Source organism: Plecotus auritus, assembly GCF_963455305.1.
Source record: "Plecotus auritus genome assembly, chromosome: 4".
In the NCBI taxonomy this organism is placed as follows: Eukaryota; Metazoa; Chordata; class Mammalia; order Chiroptera; family Vespertilionidae; genus Plecotus; species Plecotus auritus.
The window spans coordinates 133,725,197-133,737,478 of record NC_137775.1 but is presented as its reverse complement, the minus strand read 5'-3'; the positions used below and the strand labels follow the sequence as shown (position 1 = coordinate 133,737,478).

The following is a 12,282-nucleotide window of genomic DNA, read 5'->3' as shown; positions in this document are numbered from 1 at the left end:
TTATCTGAATTCCCCATATTTAATTACATTTGGAAGCAGAATACATAGTTTATGGAAGCCATGACCTATGGAGGTCAAAGCAAATAATCCCCCCTTCCTCTCCTCCTCTCTCCCCCTAACACCCCAGCCCTGTATCCCTGCCAATGCTCTATTCTGAATAGGGCCCAGAGTATTTCAGCCTTTACTGTGCATGGCAATCACCTGGAGAGCTTGCTAAACCACAGAGTCCTAAACCGCACACCCGAGACATTCTAATTCCGCAGATATGGGGTAGATCCTAATAATTTGCATTTTTAACAATCTCCCGGTTGATGCTGATGCTGCCAATTTGTGGCTACATTTTATAGCACTGGACAATGATGACCTCTGTCTATAACTAAGGGGAAGATGGTAATGAAGCTGGTGGGTCTACTGGATCTGTGAGGGGAGGAAGTAGGGATGCTAGTCTAAGTCACTACGTTCATTAAGGTCTCCAGAACAAAACTACCCCTTTCCTTTCACAGAAGCAAATCCAGAGAAATTCAACAGTCGTTTTCGAAATAAAATGTTCTATGCAGGGGTAAGTATATATTTTATTTTATAAATTATTATATATTATTTAATGCTAATTCACTATTGGTCATATAGATGCTAACTGTACTAAAAATAATGGCATATACATTTCAGATGTTTACATGTAGCTCTATGTATGGTTCATGTTTAATATGTTGGTTTAAGAAGAAAAGTAAGGCTGTCTGTCTTAAGTTAGTTGGCAAAAAGAGAGCTGGTGCCCATCATTTTTGAACTGAAAAGCTCTGAGACTCCATGTTGTTCTGAGGGGATGATATCCAATGAATAATGTGAAAAACAAACATCAGAGCCAACCTAGAGAATGGGAAACTAGGTAGACTGAGAAGTGTATGGGAAGTCTTGAGTAAGAATGCAGTTTTCACAGGAGTCCATATGCATCAATGTTTGGACGAGAAATTGGCAGAGCACGGAAGTATTTTATGGAAGCATATGTGAGATTAAAGGAGCAGCATCTTTTTCTTTCTCCTCCTGCTGAAGGACATACCTGGGGGTGATTGGCTGGAAAGAAAAAAAATACCTCCAAAATATTGATATTAAAAATAAGTGTGGTTTAAATTTATACCACTGGGTAGAGGGAATGGAAATATCAGCATGAGGAAGCAAGACATTCTCAGGGATGTCAATGGAGAAGTCAAAGTCGGGGGTCAAAATAAGTTTTTAAACTGACTCTCAGAATTATCTAATTTTTTACTCTCCTACTGTGATCTTACATTTTCTTATAGGTTAAAGTTTGAAAACAAAAATATTTCAACTTGACAGCCACTGCACTGCTTTATTTTGGTTTCAGCAAATTATATTTTTGCTTATTTAGCATCATTAGAAACTGTATAATACAGAAGCAGGGATTTGGCATAACCGTGTAATTAAGCTTTTTTTCTTTATTTCCTTGTGGTATAGGCAGCGTTTTCTGATTTCCTACAGAGAAGCTCTAGAGATCTATCCAAACACGTTAAAGTTGTTGTAAGTACTGAGTGTGTTGACTCGTCTCATTTGAATATGAATATGTATGCCACAAAAAATGAACCCCAAATACCAGCTTATACTTAGCTTAATCAATGCTCTGCACAGAACCACAGAGATCATTTAGTGTCATTCATTAAGCCAGTGTTTATGAGCATTTAACTATGTGCCAGGCACTGTCTTTATTGCTGGGGATGAAAATAAATAAGATGACTGGTTTCATTCCTGAATAAACACACAGTTCAGTCATGGAGAACAATATAATAAATGTTGTCATTCAACTGTGTATGTGATAGGGTGGTGGCACAAAGGGAGACATGAAGGCTAACCATGGTGGGGTAAAGAGAAATCTTCAATAAAGAAATGATGCTGAGCTGGGTCTTGAAGTAGTAAGGGATGCTCAACAAACAAATGTCTTTATTCCAGGATTGTCCGAGAAGTTTGCATTTTAGCATTTTAGAAAAGTGCTTTGCTCACTCTCTAACCTGGCCATAGTTCTCTTTTTTTTAATCCTCACATGAGGAAATGATTTTATTGTTTTGAGAGAGAGAGAGAGAAAAAAAGAGAAAGAGAGAGAGATTCATTACCTTCCATACATGTCCTAACCCCAGGGATCAAACTTGCAACCTTAGGTATGTGCCCTGACCAGGAATTGAACCTACAACCTTTTGGTGTGTGGGGTAATATTCCAACCAACTGAGCCATCCAGCCAGGACCCTGGTCATAGTTTTTCATCTCTGAATGGATTTTTTTCTTGGTGCTTTTTCTTCCTGAGTCACTATCCTAGGTTTTGACTCACACTGCTTGGAGGTGAGGGTACGTTCTCTTTTCTCTCGGAGATATATTTTAAAACAGCATATACTTAGTTATTAAGAAATACAGTAAATGTTTTCTTATGGTAATCATATTAAAAGAAGGAATGAACGTGCTGCACATAATTGTATAAGTGAAGGCAAAAAGAAAGAGAAACATATATAAATGGGAAAGAAGGAATGGGAATGTAACAATGCTTGAATATATCCTGGTAAGATTAAGACAGAATATGTGACAAGAAGGGGCAGAACGAAAGATATCCATGAAAGTAGATAAAAATATATGTGCTTAAGCTAATGGGTATATAGAGGAACACACAGGAGCATAAGAAGATGCAAATTTGTAAATTTTGTAATTCCCAGTAAAACATATGAGACATGAATCCCTGAAATCTGTTGAGACCAGAGACAGAGGCTTTTACCACTAGTGCTAGAACCCTTACATCACATCTTAGTTCTCATGCAGTAAAAATGAAAAGCAAGTATGTTTTAGTAGGAGCAACTCTTGAAAACGAAAACATTGCCTTCTTAAAGGTAGACACAAGAAAGACACATGGTCCATCGAATTCTAAGGATCTTTATTTTGATCCTTAACTTCAAGCTTCCCCTATTTCTTCAGCTGCCTACAAGCCAGCCCCAAATGAACTTTTCTGTTCTTTTCATTATTTCTCACATTTAGAGGAACATCAACAGCACCTCCCTAGAGAGCCAATGAGCAGTGGGCAGTGGCCATCTTGAATGACATCCACTGTTCATGTGAGCTGCATTGAAATTAAACTCGGTATACTTCCTAACCACTAGAGAGTTTTGCTCCCATGCCTGCCAGTCCTCTTGATGATAAATGTCTGATACATGAATGGCTCTCTAGCAGGGATTAAAAGAAGCTTGTAGAGAAGTCAACGTGGCAGCCAAATAAGAAAGACTTAATATCAGTTGGTACATGTAATATTTCAGGTGAATTGGTTTATGTGATCATATCTTTTTTTTTTTTTAATCCTCACATGAGGATATTTTTTCCATTGTTTTACAGCAAGCATGTCAAACTCATGGCCCACAGGCTGCAAGCCATGTTTATTTGGCCCGTGTTAGCCTTTGAGTTTGACATGCTTGTTTTACAGGGAGTGTGGAAGGCAGGGAGGGGGAGAGACAGAGAGAGAGAGAGAAACATCTGAGAGAGACAAATTGATTGGTTGCCTCCTGCATGCCACCCAGGAGAGGAGTGAACTCGCCACCCAGGTACATGCCCTTGATGGGGAATCAAACTTGCAACCCTTTCGTGCATGGGCCAACAACTCTCCAGCCGTGGGCAATCTACGGCCCGCAGGCCGGATCCGGCTGTTCTATCCGGTTCTCTTGGTCTCCTCTCCGCTCCTTTACTTTGAATTTATATTAGTTCTCACAAACACTCCATCCATGCTTTTGTTCCGGCCCTGCGGTCCAGTTTAAGAACCCATTGTGGCCCTCGAGTCAAAAAGTTTGCCCACTCCTGCTAGCACACGGGCCAGGGAGATCATATTCTTTTTTATGAGGAGAAAAATATAGAAACTAAGTCCGGACATTTGGAATTCAGTCCTAGGTCTCTGTGTGTGAGGTATATGACTCTGGGGGAATCATCGAACCTTCCAGGAAAGTTTACTTTCTTCATTTAAAACAGGCATAGCAACACATGTCTTTAAAGTGACAATTATTGATCATTATGCTGTGACACAGAGGATATTTCTCCAATGAGGTCACTGTATGCTCTCTTGAGTGTGAGATAGGTAGAATGGAAAGTTAGCTAGCACAATTAGATGTACATCTCACAACAGAACATCTTGTCTTTGCCAAGGGTAAAGTCAGTGTTTCTGAGGCAGTAGATAATGATCTCTTACATAAATGTAAAATGTGTGTATAAATACTATACCAGAAAAACAGAGGACAGTAACACAAACCTGCATAAGGCTTCATTTGCCCTACTTCTGTTTTCTTCTTATTGTGTTGACATCAATATGTAAGCTTGTCCACAAGGACATATTTTACAGGTAGGTATTTTCCTTTGTGAAGTAAGGAAAAAGTTGAAAACTGCTATTCTAAGGAGTTGTAAATTTAAATGCAATAAAATGTAAGGAAGCTGTATAAAGCATGATACATCATAAGGTGCCCAATCGTCATGTAATTTGATGACTGCCCAGAATCACTGACATGCTTCCCAGAAGAAAAAGTTGAAAATGAAAAAATGATTTGTTTTAAATACAATAACAGTAAGTATGGGTATTTTTTCTGAATGCAACAATACTACTTTGCATGCTATTAATGTATCACATTCTATTTTTTTTTTAATTTTAGCAGCTTACAACACTCAATGTTGATAGTTTAAGATGCCTACATTTTTTTTCATTGGTGTAGTCATCTATCAGCTCATTTCAAGTCCTTAAATAAATTGGGAGACTTCATGTTTGGTTAGTATCTGAGAATATTGTAAAAACACCTTCAATCAATGTCTAGAATATGATTCCTATCTAAATAGCATTTTAAATACTTTATTTAGGACTGTGAGATTTCCTGGAAACAACTTTTGTGAATGCTCAGGAAAATTAAGCTGTATTAAGATCAGCTGGGAAAAGTGAGAGACACCCTTGACCGCTAGCAACTCCTAAAGAAATCTTGAAAAGTTTGCCCACAGCTTGTCATGTTTTACTGCTCTCCTCACTGGAAAAGATGATGGGGAAATTTTGTGATGAGGGTGTAAAGAGAGCAAATATAAAATCGGGCTTTATTCCTTTGACATTGGGAAGTCTATAACCGTGACTAGTTTTCCTCTTTTGACTTTTGTCACCGGGGTAAATGAGGAAGGGGAATAAAGCTTTTTCTTTGAAAGTCAGAGGATACTCTTGAGGAAAGCCCTAAAGATGAGGGAAGACACACCAAAAGGTTTGAGGCCATGCCGGCCTGAGGCCCTTGAGACCCAGGGTCAAGTCCAAACTCCAGTAAAGCAGGTGATCTCAGAAGACCAAAGCTATAAGAGATTAATTTTTCAAGAGCTAATCATGAATGGAGATAATGCTAATTTATAATAGCTACATTGTGGAAAGCTTGTCTTCCAAACAGTTTTCAAAGTATTGTGTTTAACATTTTCAAAATAAAATTTAATCACAAAAACCAAACAAAAGAAATCACATTCATGACTATTGTTTGAGTCGGAAGACTGTGGGAAGGTCCCTAACTGTCTCAACTTGAGCATCATTTTCTTTAGTCTTTTAAGCATTTCTAGATCTTTTAATGCTAATACTACAAGACTGAATATATAATAATAATCTAAGGTTAAGAATGATGGTAGTTCCTGTGTCTGGTAAAGCTATGAGCAGAAAACATTTTCAGTCATGGTAATGGGCATTGACTTAAGCAGAGACTAGGCAACGGGAAGATCATGATATGTACTGTCGTCAACCCAGTATTTCTGGTCATTTTTTTAGACTTGTGACTATTTCAAAACCCTTGCTTTTTCTGCTTTGATTGTTTCAGTGTGATGGAACAGATCTCACCCCAAAGATTCAGGAACTGAAGTTCCAGTGTATAGTATTTTTAAATATACCCAGGTAAGCTCTGTTCATATGTTTCCTTGGTTTGATGTGAACTCTATTTGACTTGAGGTTATCTGTTTTCATTATAGAAAATTTCCAGGTACAAACAATGAAAATCGGTTTTCTTAGTGGCTTACTAAAATTTTCTAGGTCTGATCATTTTGTTCTCCTACTTGGTTTGTTTAGTATTCTCCGTGGTAAGTGCTTTTGGTTTCTTTGGGGAAAAATTTTTTTTTGCATGATATGGCATTCGTGGTCTATACTTATCCATTCTTGAGAACCCCAGGCATCCCTCTGGATTGGAACATTTAATTTAATTTAATTTAATTTAATTGTCAATTTACTGATCCCTCACCCCCCAAGAATGATAGACTTGAATACATTCCTGTCCTCAGTTTCCTGAGAGCTGTTAGGAAACCATCCAGCCTGATTTCAGTATGGAATTCATTCAAAATCATTGCCAGATGATTGCTTTGAAAAAATAGGATCGATTGGAGTAGGATTTTCTAGCCAGGATGTCAACTCACTTTGATGTTATTATATATCTCAGGAGAAAGGACTGTTTGAGATTAACTACTCTCAAAATAAGCACATAGCTCAGTGGCATAACATTAGATTCTAGGCTCCCAAAGCCAAGATGTTGGAAGGGATGGATCTGTGACCCTTTGTTATTTGCAAACCAGACAACTCAGACACAAACTCTGCAAATAAATGCTATTTAGACTGAATTTAATTAAACCAAGAATTGTATATAAATCTGTGGTTAGAAAACGATACTATATTTCCTTGATTGTTTTGGCAGTGCTTGGTAGAGTTACTTACACTTCTATTCCAGAAGTATTTTCATCTTAGTTGTTTAAACAGAAGACCTAGAATCTCAGGAAACATTAACTTTCTTTCTTTTTCTTCCTGTTTTCTGTACATCTCTCTTTTTCATTTTGCTTCTTTCCCTTCTCCCTTCTGGATTCCTAATCCTCTCCTTTTCCATTTTTCTTCATTTCCCTTTCCCTTTCTAATATATTTTTTCATCTCTTCTTCACCCTTTCTTTCTTCTTCAGATAAACTTTCCCTTGGGTTGTGAGTGCTTATTCTCTTGATTATGTATACAATATTGTTCTGTAGGCACTTATTCTCTTAGTTATGTATATAATATTGATTGCTTACTCACTTCAGTTCCCTTCCCTTTTTCTGCTGGCTGGCATGCATCTGTCTTCCTCCAAGACCAAATTCTGAAACCAACCATTGATAATTCATGGCATATCATAGGATGCAGACATATATGGACCATAGAGTGATACTGATAAATAATGAATTAGGAGAATGTTGGGCATTGTGAAATGCTTTTGTTGTAAGATCATGCTCATTTTCAGATTGATATTTTGAAGATAATGGTGAGTCCATTCCATTTTCCTTTGGAAGGTATGCACCAGGAACAGAAAACTGTTCTTCCACGAAATAAACATTGGATCTGACTATAAGTTCATCCCTAATGATGGTCATGAGAGGAATGGAATAAATTTAATTCTGCTCTTAATCTTACCTTTTCAGATATTGTGCTGGCACAATGCCCTGGGGGAACCCAGGGGATCACCATGATTTTGAACCTCAGCGTCATGATGATGGCTATATTGAAGTTATTGGATTCACCATGGCCTCTTTGGTGAGCAATACAACCATTAAAGAAAGATAAATACCATATGATCTCACTTATATGTGGAATCTAATGAACAAAATAAACTGATGAACAAAATAGAAACAGAGGCATGGATATATAGAACAGACTGACAGCTGTTGGTGGAGAGGACTGGATGAAAGAAGGTGAAGGGATTAGCCATATAACATATAGGCATAACCCATAGACAGACAACAGTGTGGTGATGGCCAGAGGGAAGGGGGGCCGGGCTGGGGAGAGGTGAGCAAAGGTGGGGAAATAAAGTAAAAAGATTAAATAAATACAATGTATTTTAGCCACAGTTAGAGTTTTTCCATTTCATAGGACTTTGGTATAATTTTTTCTTTATCAATTTATAAACTTTATGCAACATCAAGTTGCTTGCAGAAAACCAGAACAAAAATTAATTTTTTATGTCACTAAGAAAATTGATGCACATTTTTTTGAGCTTCAAAAATAAATATTATTTGTTATTTTTTCTAATTAACTTTCTACCAGAAAAGAATGCAAAGTGTTCATGTTAATTAAAAAGCATTAAATCACAGACATATCCCAGCATGATGCAGAAACATTGCCATTTGATATTTTTAGGTGTAAAGAAAAGTGATCATTTGCATATATTTTCAACTTTTCTTTTTAAGTATAAGATGGGTATCTCCTTTATCACAAAATTCTTGAATATAGAATGGCATCACTTTTGTGACATTAATTAATATTCAATTTTCACAGTATTGAGATCACCTTGTGTTTTCATTTTGTTTGCTTGAGTAAAAAATACGTTTATATCGAGTAAGTGTAATTTCAAGCAGGTTTTAGCATTCAACTTATTTAATGATGAGGAAACCAATTAAAATTATGCTTATCATTATATCTGGTATAAATCAGAACACACTATTAGTTTATAAAACAAATTAAAATAAAGCTTCTACTTGCAACCCGTGGTTAGTACTTGGTTTGTGCTATACCTTATGCTTGAAAGCAAGCAGCTTGTATTTCCTGTCCTAAACAAACTAGAATAGCCCTCTTTTTTACTCATCTCATGGATTTCAATCACTTCAAAATACTGAGACTTAACAGAATAACTTATTGTGACTCTGGCAACAATACCCATTACCTGAGATAGTGATTATGCTGGTTAAATCTGCCATATTTAGAATGAAATGGTTGTTAAGTGTAAAAGATTGGTCTGGGATTGATCTAATTTTCAGGACTGTAGCTCATGCACAGCTCTTTCTCTCAAATGATCTTTATGTTAATTATAGGAAAAGACTCAGTCAACCAGGAGCAAATAGGAATAAAGTTCAAGATGGACGTGTGCAAGCACAGATTCTTGGAGTTGACCCAAAATGCCCCAAACCTGGCCATGTGTGTTTTACTCATTCATTTATTCACTGGTTTAGTGAACATTTATTGAATGTGTACCATGTGCCAGAACTTTCTAGTCCCAATTGTGTGGTAGAAAGCTGTCAGGGAATAATTATCTAAGAGATGGTGATTGCTTACGTAGGCTTGGGAGGGCAGGGAGAATATTAGACACTTCACCATTGCTCTCAGGATCAAAATCGAAATCTTTACTTGGCCCTGCAAGATTTTGTTTCTCTTTGATTCTCCTGCCTTTCCCACTGCCCTCTTTGTTTTCTTCCTAAGTAGCCTCTGTAGCTTTGGATACTCCTTGCTGCTTTTGCACCACAAGGCCATTGTACATGCTATCACTTTCTGAAACATTCTTTACTCGTCATCTTCTATAACTTTTCAGTCCAGATCTGTGTCTGTTTTTTAACTAGTCTTTTGGGGTTTGGGTTGTTTTTGCTTTTAGTTGTTTAATTAGCAACTGAACAGGGAAGAAAAGTCAGACTAAAATTGGGTAATTAGAGGAGAGTTTAATGGAGGGACTCTACAAATTGTGCATTACGTTTATGAGAAGCAACAATGGATAGAGCTGTATTCCTGAGCTGAAGGTGCAAAAGCAAGTAAGCAGTCACCTGTACCAGAAAGAGAGCTGTTTGGCAAGGATCACCTGAGAGTCATATTTGCTAAGTGGAAGCAACCAGCCTGTGCCAACGTGGCAGGGAGGGAGCTCGGACAGAAAATACAGTGATCTCACTCTTCTTATCCTCCAGGCCTCCTGCTGGTGCTTCCCCATGGGGAAGTTTAACCAGAAGCTAGAGGACAGAGGAACCACTGATACAATGTAAATGGGTTAATCTCACAGGGCCAAAAGAGGGCCAAGAAGGGTAGAGTGCCAGCTGGGAGTGGCAAATGCTAGATATCCATCACTCCAGTGTATCCTTCCCTGACACACAGCAGAGAGCCTGCTACCCATAGTTGACAATGAGTAAATGTGACAGAATGAATGAATTTTGCCAGGAGAAGCAGCATGGAACTTGACATTCTGGAAAAAAAGGGAATTTATGTACACTTGGAAGTATGAGAGATCATGGGAATGATAATTAGCTTCATATAGAGTAAATGTAGGTGAAAAGTGAGAGTGATAGATGATGCTGAAGAGGCAGGCCGGGCCAGATCATGGAGTGCATTATAGAGTTTATGTAGGAGTTTTGACTTTATTTCAAGGTGCCTGGGGGAATTATTAAGTGTGCTTTTAAAATATTTGTTGTGGAGAAAGTTTAAAATAAACAAAGATGAAATAATATGTTGAACCCTCAGGTACCATCACTTAGCTTCTATAATTATCAATTCATGGACAATCTTATTCCTATCCCCACCTATGACCTCCTTCCTTATATTATTTTGAAGAAAATCTCAGGAATTATATCATTTTATCTGTAAATATTTTTAAATGTGTTTTAAAAACATAAGACTTTCCTTTATGAACACAATCACATAATCTTCTCTAAAAAACATTAAAATAGCCCTAACCCGTTTGGCTCAGTGGATAGAGCATCAGCCTGCGGACTGAGGGGTTCCAGGTTCGATTCCGGTCAAGGGCACGTACCTTGGTTGTGGGCACATCCCCAGTGGGAGGTGTGCAGGAGGCAGCTGATCGATGTTTCTCTCTCATCGATGTTTCTAACTCTCTATCCCTCTCCCTTCCTCTCTGTAAAAAATCAATAAAATATATTTAAAAAAAAAAACAAAAACAAAAACATTAAAATAGTAGCATCTGACTATCACTAAATAGCTACTCACTGCTCAAATTTCCAGTTGTCTCACATATGCTTTTTGTTTTCTTATGCTCTATTTGTTTGAATCAGAATCCAAATAAAATTCATTCATTGTGATTGGTTGATATGACTCTTAAGTCTCTGTAAGTCCCCACCCATCTCTTTTTCCCCCATTGACTTATTGAAGAAACCAGACTATCCTATAAAGTTTCCTGGAGTCAGAATTGTGCTGATAACCATGAGGTACCAATTAACATGTTCTCTCATCCTTGTTTCCTCTAAGTTGATAGTTGGATCTAGATGAATCAGACATCCTCCCCAGCCCCCCACAAATCTATTTTGTAGATAGTATTTTCTTTTTCTAAAATAGCATAGGTAATGTCTGGTTATCTCTCTCTTTTTTAAATAGTCTTTGATGATCAATGTCTGGATCCACGATTCACTGGGAGTTAAAAAGTTGATATTCTAATTTTATTCTTCCTCTTTTATTCATTGGAATCTACATATATAAAAGCCTAAGCGACCATTACCACCGATCAACTGAACAACTGGTCGACCGGTTGCTATGATGTGCACTGACCAGCAGGGGGGAAACGCTTAACGCAGGAGCTGCCCCCGTGGTCAGTGCACTCCCACAGCCAACCTCCTGTGGCCAGCCAACCTCCTGCAGTCCCTCCCCCGACCGGCTCCAATGGGCCCCAATCAGGACTGGGTAAGATGGCCCCAATCAGCCCCGATCGCCAGCTGGGCTGAGGGACCCTACCCATGCACGAATTCATGCACCGGGCCTCTAGTATTTTTATAAAGGGAAATTTCTCTTCACCTATTATTTTGTTACTTCTTTATATAGTTTGTGTCAGAAAAGCAGACTAAGTAATCTTTTTCTTTATTTGTGCATTTTAAAATAACAAGTTAGATCGCTAGCATCCTCTGATGGTTACTGTGGTTATAGAATGACTTCAGATTTTGGACACTTCTCCTATCAAGAGTCTGGGTCTGTGTACCCTCCCCTTGAATCTGGGTGGACTTGTGAATACTTGGAAATTGAATACAGTGGAAGTGCTTCTGTATAACTTTTGAGGCTGGATCATTAAAAATTAATGCAGTGTATGTGAAATATGGGCAATATTAATGGTCTCTAATTAATAGGAACTTTAGAAATTCAGGGTAATTGTTACTTAAAATGTCTCACTGCTTCATTTAATATCAGTCATGAATGTTTATTGAAAATTTTTTGAACCCACAAATACTTTATTGAATCCATAAATGACACTCTTCTAGGTAAAACCATTTTGAAATGAACCAAAACAAAATGCCCACAGTACTCAGGGTGCCCACAGTTCTGTGTTGTGGGGGTAGGTGAAGGAGTAAACAAGCAACCACAGTCTGATGTGATAAATTCTAGGAGAAAGGCATGAGTAGGATGGAAAGGAGGACTGAGAGCAGAATAGTGTTTATAAAATGGGACATCAGCAAAGATTTCCCAGAGGAGGCAGGAGTCTCTGAGTGAGAGTCCAATAGCCATTTCATGGAGGGACTAGCCTGGAAGATATGTGTCCTAGAACTGCTAATGGTGTTCAGGG

General features: G+C 37.9%; 1 protein-coding gene across 6 annotated transcripts in view; it reads left to right on the top strand.

Moving 5' to 3' along the window:
- DGKI (diacylglycerol kinase iota) overlaps positions 1–12,282 on the top strand; it is a gene marked incomplete at its 5' end in the record, with an annotated part of 419,556 nt that overhangs the window by 254,385 nt on the left and 152,889 nt on the right. For all 6 annotated transcript variants that reach the window (XM_080666632.1, XM_080666631.1, XM_080666634.1 and 3 more), the window contains 4 exons: positions 504–559; positions 1,468–1,530; positions 5,844–5,917; positions 7,451–7,562. In XM_080666632.1, coding sequence (XP_080522758.1) covers positions 504–559; positions 1,468–1,530; positions 5,844–5,917; positions 7,451–7,562 — 305 coding nt within the window. The remainder of the gene's footprint in view (positions 1–503; positions 560–1,467; positions 1,531–5,843; positions 5,918–7,450; positions 7,563–12,282) is intronic.